Source organism: Gambusia affinis, linkage group LG10, assembly GCF_019740435.1.
Source record: "Gambusia affinis linkage group LG10, SWU_Gaff_1.0, whole genome shotgun sequence".
NCBI lineage: Eukaryota > Metazoa > Chordata > Actinopteri > Cyprinodontiformes > Poeciliidae > Gambusia > Gambusia affinis.
This window is the reverse complement of record NC_057877.1, coordinates 23,119,969-23,133,680: the sequence shown is the minus strand read 5'-3', so window position 1 is coordinate 23,133,680 and position 13,712 is coordinate 23,119,969. Positions and strand designations below refer to the sequence as shown.

General features: G+C 36.0%; 1 protein-coding gene across 2 annotated transcripts in view; it reads left to right on the top strand.

Moving 5' to 3' along the window:
* Window positions 1-13,712, top strand: part of rabgap1l (RAB GTPase activating protein 1-like) — a 161,418-nt gene that overhangs the window by 19,890 nt on the left and 127,816 nt on the right. For both annotated transcript variants that reach the window (XM_044130479.1, XM_044130480.1), the window contains exons 10-13: window positions 118-284; window positions 5,144-5,273; window positions 11,216-11,309; window positions 12,331-12,481. In XM_044130479.1, coding sequence (XP_043986414.1) covers window positions 118-284; window positions 5,144-5,273; window positions 11,216-11,309; window positions 12,331-12,481 — 542 coding nt within the window. The remainder of the gene's footprint in view (window positions 1-117; window positions 285-5,143; window positions 5,274-11,215; window positions 11,310-12,330; window positions 12,482-13,712) is intronic.

The following is a 13,712-nucleotide window of genomic DNA, read 5'->3' as shown; positions in this document are numbered from 1 at the left end:
GTGTATACCTAATGCTTTATTTTCAGCTTTATCCAAATAAACAGATTTTAGTGACTGAATTTAGTAAGAAAACAAACACAGACGTTAACTTTATTTTTTGTTAATTCCCATCTCTAGATAAGCAGGTCTACATGACGGTGGCGGTGGACCTGGTGGTGACCGAAGTGGTGGAACCTGTTCGCTTCCTGCTGGAAACCCTCGTCAGGGTCTATCCGTCAAACGAACGCTTTTGGTACTTCAGCCGAAAGACCTTCAGCGAAACGTTCTACCTCAAACTGCGGCAGGTTGGTTTGCTGCAACTATTAATATCTGCTCCCCTTACATGTCGAGCCTTTATATATTCTTTTATTCTGATTAAATATGTTGGCTGATGAACCTACGCGACATGTGGGTGTGTATGATTCACTGACTGTGAAATGCTTTGTGCCCCGGCATCAGTCAGTGGAAAAAAGAAGCTCAATAATGAAGTGTTGAGGCATAAAGACACTTTGTTCTTGACTTGGTTGCTGTTTTTTTGTTTGTTTTTATTTTCTTGTTTCATACATTTGAACAAAAACAAAATATATTTATAGGTTTGCTTTTCATCAATGTCTTTTATTATTTTTTTTAGTACTGGCACATTGTCGAAGCTGTGTTAATATCAGTAGGAGAGTAAATTGCTAAAATAAGCCGGATTTCCTTGTGATGTTTGGATTTTGAAATCTTGCTATAAAATTTGAGAGTCAGTATTTGGAAAACTAGGCGTCCTAATTTCCCAAACGTTGATTTTGTTCCATTAACTAAAACTATGTTCCTGGTCATTTTTGTCAGCAATGATTTATTAATCTCTTGTAAAATATAGAGCAGTAATGTTTGTGTTGCAGCAGAGCCAATGCATTTAGGCATTATTAAATATTTAAAAAGCCGACCTGAGCAGGTCAGCTCAGCTGATTGAGTCTCAGTGGTAGCTTCTGGCTACGAATCTGTCAGCTGTCGGCTATTAGTGATTTATTGTTTTGCAGTTTTACTCAGGTCATGTTAAGTTTATTGACTTATTTCAGAATTGGTGTCAGGGGGATAAAACGGCCCAGATTGTGTTAATTCTGAATTCGATCTATTCTCCCTAGACAGGCAGCGTTTCATATGGTAGGGTAAGTATTGTGATGTAGAGGTTCACAAAGCAGATTGGAAATATGTGCAGTGCTTCCATTGCGTCTTAAATACTTAATAAATTATTAATCTTAATGTATATTGAAAATTTTTTTCTCCAGGTATTTACAAAAGTAAAGTGGTAAAGCTGGAAAAGGTTTACCACTTTAAAGCGGTAAAGAAAATAGATTCTCTATTTTTGAATTTCTCAAAATAGAGATTCACCAGTCAGAATTTTGGTCATTTATTTTTGTCAATTTTATCCGATCTTTGGATTTTATAATGTTTCACCAGAATCCAATTTCCCTGTTAACAATTAAAATATAAGAAGTTATGAGAACAGCGTTATATATATATATAATTAGTCAGTAATAGTTGAAACAGAGGTGACATTTACTGATATTTTAAAACAGCAGAGTCCAAAGTACAGTCAGTTGCACATTTTCACAGAAAAATTGATCCATATTCTGTTCCTGCTGCTGAGGATGGACAAATAAAATAAAATACCAGGAAAATGAATGCAATCTATCCAAAATTTTTAAAAAGGCCAGTGTACAAGTCCAGTTTTTGACTGTCAAAGCAGATATTTATGTAACACATAAAAGCAACAAGGCAAACTACTTTACACAATGAAGACCCACAATAACAACAACTAAAAAGAAGTGGCAGGTTACCAGTCAGATTGATTCCAATTGTTAGCTAATTTTTTTCACATTCATAAAGTAAAATCATTTAAAATATAAAACAATAAAAAATGGCTGTGGAGCAGCTTTCACCTTCAGGATTCATGGAGAATGACCAATATCCTCAAGTATGTACTGTAATATTCTTTTTGAAATAATGTAAGCCTTAAAAAAAAAAAAAAAGAAAAACACAATATTTTTTATATATTTTTTATTTTTGCAGACACAAAAAGTCCACAGTTGACCTTTTGACTTGCCTTCCAAAGTGTTCTGGAGTGTGATTACTTCATGTCGGTGGGGTCATGTGTTCCCCACCGACTGCTGCTGTTTCAGGCAGAAAACAGTCTGAGCAGTTTTCTGCTAGTGCTTAAACAAAACGTTAAGCCATAAGCTTCCTCTTCTCTGTTTTAGAAAGCAAATCTTTTAGTTGGCCACAGGGGCCTGGTGAATCAGTGAGGTGTGGGGAAGCTTTGGATTGTGAAAGCTAATAAGAGGCTCTGTCTCATTATTTGCTTTTGGGTAATTAACAGCAGCGCTTTGACTCGTTCGCCTGATTGCTTCTCTTGTTATCTCTTTGGTAAATGGAAGGGTGCTGGGCTAGTTCTGTGGTTCCAAGCTAATTAAAAGATAATATTGTGTAGAAGTTTCCACTGAAGATGACAATCAGAGATGGTGCAAACACAATAAATATGCAATCCTCTTGCCGTATTTTGGGAAGGAAAACATTAATATGAAGTACCATTAACCCATCTGTTAACCTATAGGAGTTGTTTGCTCAACTAGTTGCTATTCTTTTAAAAAAGCCTGCCAGTGCTGAATGTTCTTCCTTGGTTTTAAAGCTATAATAAACCAAAACACCAGAAGTATCTCCAGTAATAATATGGATTCTGAAATAAAAGGAGAAAAACAAAATTCCTCTAAAAAAAGCTGGATTGTTTACAGAGTAAATGCAACAACTGATGCCCAGAAAAGCAGAAAGGTCTGTTTAACTTCAGTACATTTTATTAATAATGGGGGTCAGAATCTTTTACTTTATTGCATATTTTATGTTTAGACTTTTTCTAATCAATATATTTGTTGCATGTGAGGTTTTTGGAATGTGATGCAGTTTGCAGAGATAGTTTCATTAATAAGGGACAAACATATACTCTCTATATATAATTTTTTATTTATGCTGCCTAAATCTCTTGAGACTCATTATCTCATTTACAAGAGAGACCTGTTACATACATACATAATAAAACAACATAACATATGCTTGCTCATCTTCCTGATAAAATTATTGTGATCACTTCTTCTGATTTATTTCTAATAGACAGGCCTGTTTTAGATATAAAACGTTGGCTTTTAAATATGTTGGTTTAATTGCTAAAATAAATATTTATTAGATATAGAAAAAAGTTACATATTAACTTAAATTTTTAATAAATAAATGTTTATTTTTAGTACAATTTAGCAAAATTTTAAAATTAACTGTGAATTTGTGGACAATCATAAAACTTTTAGTAGTATATTAATCTGCACAGAAAAGCACCGAAGTGTGTCTTTTCTAGATGTAATATTGTGTTAGTAACTAATCAGTAGAAGACTTTTTGTGCACATGCATTGATATTACGCGGCACAAGTGCAACCAGTGGAAAATGTTTCACTTCTCTTGATGCATTGATTATTTTTGCATAATTCAAAATCCATGTCACCCGTATGTCCCAGGAACCGTTTTTTTGTCCAAATTTATTTTTCTTGTTTTTAAATCAGTGTGAATAATTTATGTAATTTATGTTCACTAATCTCTTGAAGAAGCCGCTGCAAATTATTTCCTCAAATCTCTGTAGATTATTTTTCCAGAAATAGTCCAGGCTGGATATCCTCAGCTATTTCGAGTTGTCGGCTCTGACTTGAGTTAGTCATTAGGTGCCATGCGAGTGGGCGGATCAATGCAGCTCATTGATCCATTTTTTTTTTCTCTAGGTGGAAGAGATGGGCACTAGCACCAAAGTAATTGAATAGACTAGAAATAAACATCAGCTGCCTGTGACACAGAAGGTCAGATCTGATGGTATCTTTGTTCACTTACACTTTCTTTATTGCCTTCAGGTACATTTAAGACCTATGTTAGGACTTGCTATGCTAGTTTTAGTTTTTCAGAGAAGAATGTTGTATTGAGTCAGATTCTTCATTAGCTGAAGTTAACTTGGCAATAGAACAATGTTATAGTTTTAGTGGGAATTTATTTTTCTATTCATGCTTTCTTAATATATATTTTAAGAAAAAACAATAAAATCACAAACTATTTGATAATGTTCAGTCACTTTATTTCCAGTTTATGATGCTAGTTTTCATGTCAACCTGTGATGATTGAATCAAGTCCTTTATATCCAAAATCTGCTCATTTGTTGTTTTTATTTTTAAAACAAAACCACAAAAGAAAACAAAATAAATGTGTAGTGTCCAGATATAACCTTCCTGCTAATGTCTATGTGAAAAATATTTATCTCCTGCAGACAGAGATACAATATTGTGAAAGTCTTCATAGTAAGACTCTGTGTGTCCTCTGTGTTTGTTAGCTTCTCAGTCAAATATGTGTAGCAGGCTTTCAATAAAAAGTAGTCCTTTTGTTTTATGCATCTTAATCTCACAAAAAATGCTGCAGTTTTCCAACAGTAACATTTTTGTCTTTTGTTTTTTCCTTACCATCATTACATGGTGTCAAGATAAATGTGCGTCCTTGTCCACCTTTGCTTGTCACAGTTCCAGTTGTTTTAAGCTTTTAGCTGTTTATTATTGCTTTGATGTTAGGTATGAACAAGTAGAAGAAATTTTGTGGTTGCCATTTGTTGTGTCTTGTTGAACAGCAAAAATCTGCCTGACTTCAGTGGCATGTTCTCTTATATTTCCCATTTTGAAAAGTGAAAGGTGAAGAGAAATGGTTAATAGTCACCTTGTTTTTATACTGCAAGCAATCAGGAAGTCATAGATGTCACTCTGACCACTTAAAATATTATAATATGAATTAAAAAAGTGCTTCAGTTTTATAGGAATCAACTGGTGTGTTTTTTTCTTCACCAAGTGACTAAATGGAGATAGAAATTTTACATTCTACTTGTGAAGTTATTTTCAATCTTTTTACTCAGTGGTGTGATGAACAGCCTCACGTCTGTCAGTCTGCTCCAGAGCAGCTGTGGACATAATGGAGCTCATCACCATCAGCGTGTGAAAATGTGCACCAATGAGTGAATATAGTGTACAGAGTTTTGGAGTTCCCTGACTTGATAAAGAGCTATACAAGTGCAACATTTAAACATTCGTGATTATGTGTTTGTTTGTTTACACAGCAGGCCCCTGACAGGGTGAGTCAGAGTGACACTGTGTATGAAGTGGTGAGTCTTCAGAGGGAAGCAGAAAGAAACATTGAAGAAAGGGAGCAGGTCACCTCCCATAATGAGGAAGAAGATGTCGATGAAGGTATGCTCCTTTTTTTTTTTTTTTTGTTCAGTTTTCTTTTATTTTCTACTGTTCTGGGTGAAGCATTCTACCTTCTTGGATTGAAACTAAATAAACCAGACATAGTTTCACAATAACTTGTCCTTCGTAGTGAGATTGAAAATTGCACAAACATAACAGCATTCGCTCTACAAATTTGTTGTCCTTTCAGTACTGAGGAGAAACATGTTTACTTTCCTAAGCACAATAAAAGGAGAGTGATTCACCAATATGTTGTAGAATCAACGTTTACCTTCTCTTATTATTTTGCTTTCGCCGTGTGTCATAAAGCCTTTTTAAATTGGACTTCATATTGCAAGTGTTCGTTTTCTATAAAGGGTCATAGGCACCTTCAAACTGCCCTTCTGCAGCAAAGCTTTGATAAAAACCCTTGTGTACACTTCAGTGACAGAGATTCATCAGCAGTGAAGCTCAATTCTGTTAGGCAAGCAAACACTGGCTAGGCAGCGTACATATTCACGCATGAGTTCGACATTGTTGATGTCGACCGTGGATTTGTTGATTTGTCCACAGTATTTAGCTGCGGGTCCAGTCAGGGGGGTATTTGTGTGATTATCCGCACTTGTGAATGTGGCCATGTGTCAACCAGAACCCGGCCCAATCCTGTTAACGCCTGCAACACTGCAGCATCGACAACATCAAAGAGCCTTTATGTGCTGCTGTTTGGATGAAGTAAACAGCCTCCTTTAGTCAAGGACACCATTTGTTCGTGCTTTTCTTCGGTTTTAATAACACTATTGAACCAAAAACTACCAAAAACTAGGATTAGGGCCACTGGAAGAAAAATAAATCTGACTTTTTCCTCAGAATTCTTAAAAAAAAACCCCACACAATTAAAAGATAAAATCAAGTTTCTCTTTTCCTATTTTTCTAACATTATTCATACCCCTTTTATATTTATATTTAGAGTGATATTTTAATTTTACTAAAATTTTTCCCCTAACTGGAAGTAAAATTAAGATTTTGGAGTTGCACATCTGTACGCGACTTTATCAAATATGAATAAAAAAACCAAGAATTTTCTTTTTCAGCAATTATATCCCATCTACAATGTACTATCATTTAGGAAATAGCCATTTCATTTCCTGTCAGAAACAGACTTTTTGGTAGAAAGGAACAGATTCTATATCTAAATCTAAATTTCTCATCCTGAACAAAGTTATCCATCAATTTTTTCTCTTGAGAAAGTTAGTGAATCTATAAATCTGACCTATTTAGCAGACTGGATATTTCACCGCCAGTAACAGCCGTCTTTGCCGAAGGAATGAAGCCAAAACAGCAGTAATATTAACAGCCCCAGATAGACTCCAGAGGTTCTCACACATGACCCAGTTTCAGGCACTTCACCACAGGCTAAATGCTGCAGGTGTCTCGAGGTCATCATTCAGACTGCACACTGTATGATAACACTGATTTTAATGGATCTGTTTATTTTGCAGCTGCGTTTGTGTGCATATATGTGAGCATATCCTTGTATACCCATAGAGGGCATTTCCATCCAGTTCTCACAGAGCAGCAGAGATATTTCTGAAATATTCGTCTGCCTTTAACTTTTTAATATTGTGTTGTTTTACAACCACAATCTTTCATTTTTTTAACTGCATTTTAACTGATTAGACCAGCCTAAGTTAGAGAATACTTCAAATTTGAAGGAAAATTGCATAAGATTTACAAACAAAAATCTAAAGAGTGGGAATATAAATTCAGCATCCATCCATCCATCCATTTTCTGTTCACCGTTTGTCCCTAATGGGGTCAGGAGGGTTGCTGGTTCCTCTCTGGCTGCGTCCCGGGCGAGAGGCGGGGTTCACCCTGGACAGGTCGCCAGTCTGTCGCAGGGCAACACAGAGACATACAAGACAAACAACACACTCACACACACACTCACACCTAGGGAGAATTTAGAGAAACCAATTAACCTGACAGTCATGTTTTTGGACTGTGGGAGGAAGCCGGAGAACCCGGAGAGAACCCACGCATGCACAGAGAGAACATGCAAACTCTACGCAGAAAGACCCGGGCTGGGAATCGAACCCAGGACCTTCTTGCTGCAAGGCAACAGCTCTACCAACTGCGCCACTGTGCAGCCCTCCTGAATTCAGCATAAGTTAGTTAATTGCTCTGCATTTATTTAAGGATTTCAAAGTGAAAGAGGATATAACACATCACATATGAAAAGTTAAAAAGTAGAATTTTCTTTACACAAGTTTGTTGCATGCTTTTTTTATTATTAACTTTGTCCTCCAGCCTCAGAAATTGAGGCTTTATTCTCCTGTTTGTATAAACAGTCTTCAGCTATTTTCTCCTTGAAGTGGTAAAAAGTATTTACACAATAAGAGAGAGAAATAGTGTGTTTTGTTCCTATCTGTCGAGTCACTCAGTCACGAGGCGTCCGCCAAGGCTGCGTCTGACTCCTTTCAGCCGGCTCTGTGGGCGACATCCACAAACCTTTTTCAGCGACGCCCCTCTCCTCTGCCACTGCTGAAAATTGAAGGCTATCAGCGCTGTGAAGCTGGAGGTCACTTTTATTGTAATAGTAATGAATACACTGTCAAAGTAGACGCCACAGCAGTAAACACATTTAAATGTAATTCTAGTTAGAAAAAAAATAACATTGTCAGTGTCAAACCAATTTCCCATTCCACTTTTCAACTGCAAAAAAAAAAAAAATCTAACTTTCTTGGACAAACATGGTTATGTCTCCAGCCTGACTCCTTTTCTGCTACATTTTGTTCTGCAAGTATTATCGTTATGATATACGAAAGAAATGCCTTCTTGCTGTAACAAACCCAGTCCATTTGTGACTTCATCCTCACACAGATCCTGTTTTAATCCCACACTGAATGTGCCTCCCCCCCATCACATATAAAGGTAATAGTAATGGTCCTTGTCTGCCCGGTTCCTTTTATCACCTGGTAAGTTGGCAGCAGCTTTGGACTCGTGCTTTCTTGCCACGTGGCTCCAACAAATCTGAGGATGGAGGCAGGAGCTTTATGTTGGGTTTCTGAAACATTTGAAAGGCTTCATCAAGCATTTATAAAGACCTGAAAAGCTCCTGCTGAGGCTGTGAGGATGTTGGAGCCGCAGCGCATTCAGCATAACCACCTGCCTTTACTCATTTTGAAATGTCAAGGCCTGAGTAAGAGTCTTAAGCGGGAATGAGCGGTACCTTTAAACTCTCGGAAAGGTTGCAGTTGGGTTTTATTGTTCAGTTGTCTCTAAAGACCTGTGTTTTGTCACTTTAAATTTCTTTTTACTACATTTTTGTTGCTTTTATGCTTGTGTGACTTGTTTCTTTCTGATATCGCGACAATATTAAAAAAAACCTTTAAACTTGTTGAAAAGGAAGGCAAACCGGAAACATGCATTTTAATTAGTGGTTGGAATTATAAACATTAAGGTTTATCAGGATATTTTGTGATATTTTGTGGTGTAATGATAAAAGTGACGATGAAAAAAATCGATCACAATCTACTTTTGTGGATTTTAGGCCTCTGACTTTGTCACTGCATACAGTCGAACCCAAATACTCCTTTTAAAAATAAAACTTTTCAAATCAGTTATTGAAATAGTTTTATTATGTTATTGTATTTAACTAACAGCACATAATACCTCTTTTTAATCACATTTCAGAATGTATTAATGGCCTTATCACACAATGAATATAAATGATAAAATTAAGAAATCAGTCGACACCAAGTATTGAGTTTGCAAACATTATCAATAAGCATTAATTCTTATCATTTGTTTTTCCTGCTGAACAGTACAATAACATCTCTTGTGATATTTGACTTTTATAGAAGAGTACGAGTACATTGAAATTAGGGTTCAGTGATAAAGTTTAAACTCGATGTCACTTTGATTTATGGCAATATTTAAAATCTGTTAATCACTATGACAATGTTCAACTATAATTTAGATGCTTTTCGACAACTGGATCAGTAAATCCAAAATTTTCAGTTGTTTGTCGACATAATGCTGAAGTTGACAGCATCTTTGACAAGTTCAGTTCCAAAACAAAGAATAATACTTTGTTCACACTGCAGATCTTGATGCTCAATTCCGATTTCTCCGCCGCTCTTGATGGTTTCTTTGTGTTTCTGATGGTGTCGTCATCTGACATGGTAAACAATCAGCGCATTCTGTAATTCTCTGCAGCGGAGTTTAACTGATGCATTTAGGAACGTAAAGAGAAACTGAGCTTTCAGTAAATCAGATGCAGATGGGCAGTGGTTGCTATAGAAACCTATACTCTTGATAGTCACAGTATTTCCATTTTATACATTGCACACATGGCGCCAGCCACAATACATCTAACATATCAGTTACATTGCCCAGCCCTGCATTGTTTATGTTCAGGTTCATAAATCAATAACTCGTACATTTTCTCATCTGAGTTCAAGTCTGAGGAAGGCACTATGATGAAGACTACAGTTGTGGAGTTTGGTACTCAATGTGTGCCACAGTCTCTCTTGTAAAAGGAAAGCTTCTTACAGGCTAATATTCCTGTACCATTATAGATTAAACTTAGAGATGAAGCATCTAGTGCACATTATTAATCTCCTTAATAATGTATTATTAATAAATATTAAATAAAATATTTAATATTTATTTCTTAATAAATATTAATAAAATATTTTTGAATTTGAATATGTGCTACTAGTATGAAATTTACACTTGTGCCTCTCAACGGTCGCAGTAATACCATTCTAATAATATTTAATTTAGAGTAAACTTAGCAAATTTAGGTTTGTTCCAATGAAGATCGACTCACCTGGATATGACTACTGCTTAAAGTTGCTCCTATGACAGGACAGTTTAACTTGTTCTCTGATTGATTCAGGCATCTCAAAAGTCATAGATTGTGTGCGCAGCATTGAACTTTAATCCCAAGATGATTTTGCATTTATTATATATAGAAAAAGTAATTTAATGAACCATACAGAGTCTTTTTGCAGTAACTTTGCAACTTTTAAACCCTTCATCCCAATGAATATGCTCTATAAAAAAACTGTGCTCTATCGTAAATGTCAAATTCCCAGCATTGACATAACGTTCATTTCATTTTCTTCACATTTAGACCCAGAAAAATAATTAGTCTTTACTGTTTGTGACTCTGCAATGGGATTAAAGCCATACACATGTTTTTATGTCCAGAAAGAAATGTAGCAAGAAACTATATGTTCCTTGTGGAACATAATCACTATTTTTAGTATTTTATTTCTGCCTTCCTTATCTGTTTTCATTTTTTAAATGTGAAATGCCAGCTAATAAAACCATTGACTGCCAAAAGGGTATTTGTGTTCCCTTTTTGTCATTCTGCTTTTTCGTACTGGAAATACATTTCAGCACTTGTCCCTATGCAGCATATGTTAAAGCAGCCTTACAGTCTGCTTCAGAAGACAAGTGGTTGGCCGCGCTGATTGCCTCTTGTCTGCCTCACGAACCAGCAGCCAGGAGAGCAGTGATAATGGAAGGTGTAGGCACTGTGCACACACTTCTGCCTCCATTAACTGTGTGGGTTCAATACCAGCTGGTTTTAAAATGTGCTGCAAGACTCCAAAAGGGTTTAGATTGATTTATTATTTAGTACCTAATACATATTTTGCAATTTCAAAGTAATTGTTGTTCCTCTTGAGTGATGGCTCCCACGAAGCTTCCACTTTGAACGCAAAATTTTTGCACCTGACCTTCAGAAGGGTGAGAAATGGCTTTGGTAGTTAACAAAATTTTTCAGACCTCTTGAAATAGTGGTAAAACATTTGAAACAATCCTAAGCTGCACATTTTCCTTGCTTTACTGGACCAGCTAGTAACACAAAATAAACATCTGTACAACTACTCAACAGTTTTATCTGATGAAATTGGATTAATGTGTCTCTATATACATCTTGTTTTCTGCAGATAGTGACAGCGAAATCTCTAGTGGGACTGGGGACGTCTCCAAGGACTGTCCGGAGAAAATACTGGAGTCATGGGGAGCAATCCTCACCAGATGGTAGGGCATCTAACGAGACAAAACCTGAACACAGTGATGTCAGAAACCTTAAAATAGATTGATATGGGAACTTGTTTCTTGAATCTTGACAGCTGGAATGAAGAGTAAGGTTAGAGAGTAATTATGTTAGAAAAACTGGGTTACAGTATGTGATTCTGGTCTAGATCACTTTAGCCTTTTCAGACCCATTCAATAAATTAATATATTTAATCAATTTATTTCAGAAACTTCATCACTAAGTGAAACAGTATATATATATATTAATTACACACAGACGGACCTTTGAAAGCCTTTATTTCTGTTAATTATGGTAAGTAACAGGCTGACCAGAAACTCAAAAATTCAACCTTTTTACGGTCAGTTAATTGGCTATATTTTCTTGATTATATACAGAAAGATTGCTGTTTTAGCAGTGCTAACTGCTCTATTTGCTAATATAAAATACTAAAACAGATGCCTGCTCTGCTAAAAAAACAAGGTTTTACAGTAGAAGTAATGTCTGCTCTATTATTGCAGTTTGTACGCACCACAGATTTTTGCTACAACTGATGTTTGACAGAATAATGATTTTAACACTATTTCATTTTAAATTGCGGTGGCACAGTGCCCGAGGGGCAGCAATTAACTTTTCATGTCAAACGTCTCCATCAGAACTGTATATCACTAAATTAGTCTGAGGTAACAAACTGTTCGTTTTAATGCATTTTTGTCAGTAGGCAACAATGCTTCATACAAAACCAAAACCTGAAAATACATACATGAAATTTGCATTTTGCTCACATAAAAAGAATAAATAGGAATTTTAATGGACAAAGAATATCAGCCAAAATCCAGATGAAACTTATTAATGAAAAGTAACATATTGTATTTTCATCCCCAAGCTAAACATAAGAAATGTAGATTAATAAGCACATCACTTCCTGTCCGATGTTCACTTGCATCACAGAAAGGATTTTGATCCAATTCTCTTTCAAGAAATTCTCTTGTTTTCAATGTTTTGTTTTATTTTATTTTCCAAAAGGCATGGGAACCTGTCCACTCGTCCGAAGGGTTTGCCCTCATTGGTCCGCAGCGGCATTCCCGAGCCACTCAGAGCCGAAGTCTGGCAGCTGCTGGCCGGTTGCCACGACAACCATGACCTGCTTGAACAATACCGCATCCTCATCACCAAGGTAATGCACAGACACATAGACCTGGAGAGACGGCTACTTTCAGGAATTTGGTTTTGTAATGGAAAATCTTTTATGAAGCTCATCCAGCACAGGCTGACAACTGATTGTATAATTTCTGCCAGTTTTAAATGTAAAAAACTTTGTTTTCTTTTAGCCACCTTCCTATCTATGGTGGTGCACAGTTTATTTTCTCAATGTTTCAAAACCACTAATATTTTTCTTGAAAAGCACTCCTGTGGTTCAGGTTCCTTTTAGTAAGATATCAAAAATATGATATACTATCTTATCTCGTAAGCTGTTAGTCAGCTGTGTATATGTTGCAAAGTCCTTGGACTTCTTTGTTAGACAACTTTTTGTAATACACACAAACAGAGCTGTGGCATTAGTGGAGTGCATTTCTTACTGCAGTACTGTTTTTTTTTGTTTGTTTGTTTGTTTTTAAAATCCCAGTAATTCATCAAACATGAGTTTATCAGTTTAATTTTACAAAAGAAGAGTGATGAGAACAACTGAGCACATTTATGCCAGTGCTACAAATAATTTTGCTAATGTTTATTCTACAGTTTGCCGCATATTTTTGTCTAGTGGTTACACCATTTTGTGCAATTGTTGAGAATTATACAGTTCTCTCTATGGTATCCATACTATGTCAACAATAACAAATGTCATTGTATTTAGTTGGGATTTTTGTTTCAGAGCAACAAAGTGTAAAATTTGTGAAATGAAATGAAAATAATACATGGATTTGAAAATGTGGCTCGCATGTGTGTTCAGTCTCCTTTTAATGTAGTTTTTTAGCTTAATAAGAGCCACTGGATGTTACATCTCATTAGTCAATAGTGAACTAAAGACTCTGTCTTCATATTATCTGAAACTGCTTAAGTAGCTAAGTTTGTGACCACAAACAGGGAATTTGAATTTCACATGTCCAAAGTGTACAGATACATGCTCTTTTTTCCTTGTGCATCTTGGAAGTTTTTGTTGTGTTTTCATGGAGAGCTGCTGTGTTGTGAGTTAAGAGAGTACAAAGTGTTTTCTGTTTGTGTTCTCCAGCATTTGCAGCATCAGTGACACTGTTGTTCGTTAGAGCCGTTCCTCTGAACTTTGTGGCAAGTCAGAGATCACTTCAATTTAGCTGTGACATTTAAGTGCATGCACTGCTGCTACAGCTCAAAGTGGCCTTTTGCCCCCCAGAGAGCTTCCAGGAATTCAAAATGAATCGTTAGACCTT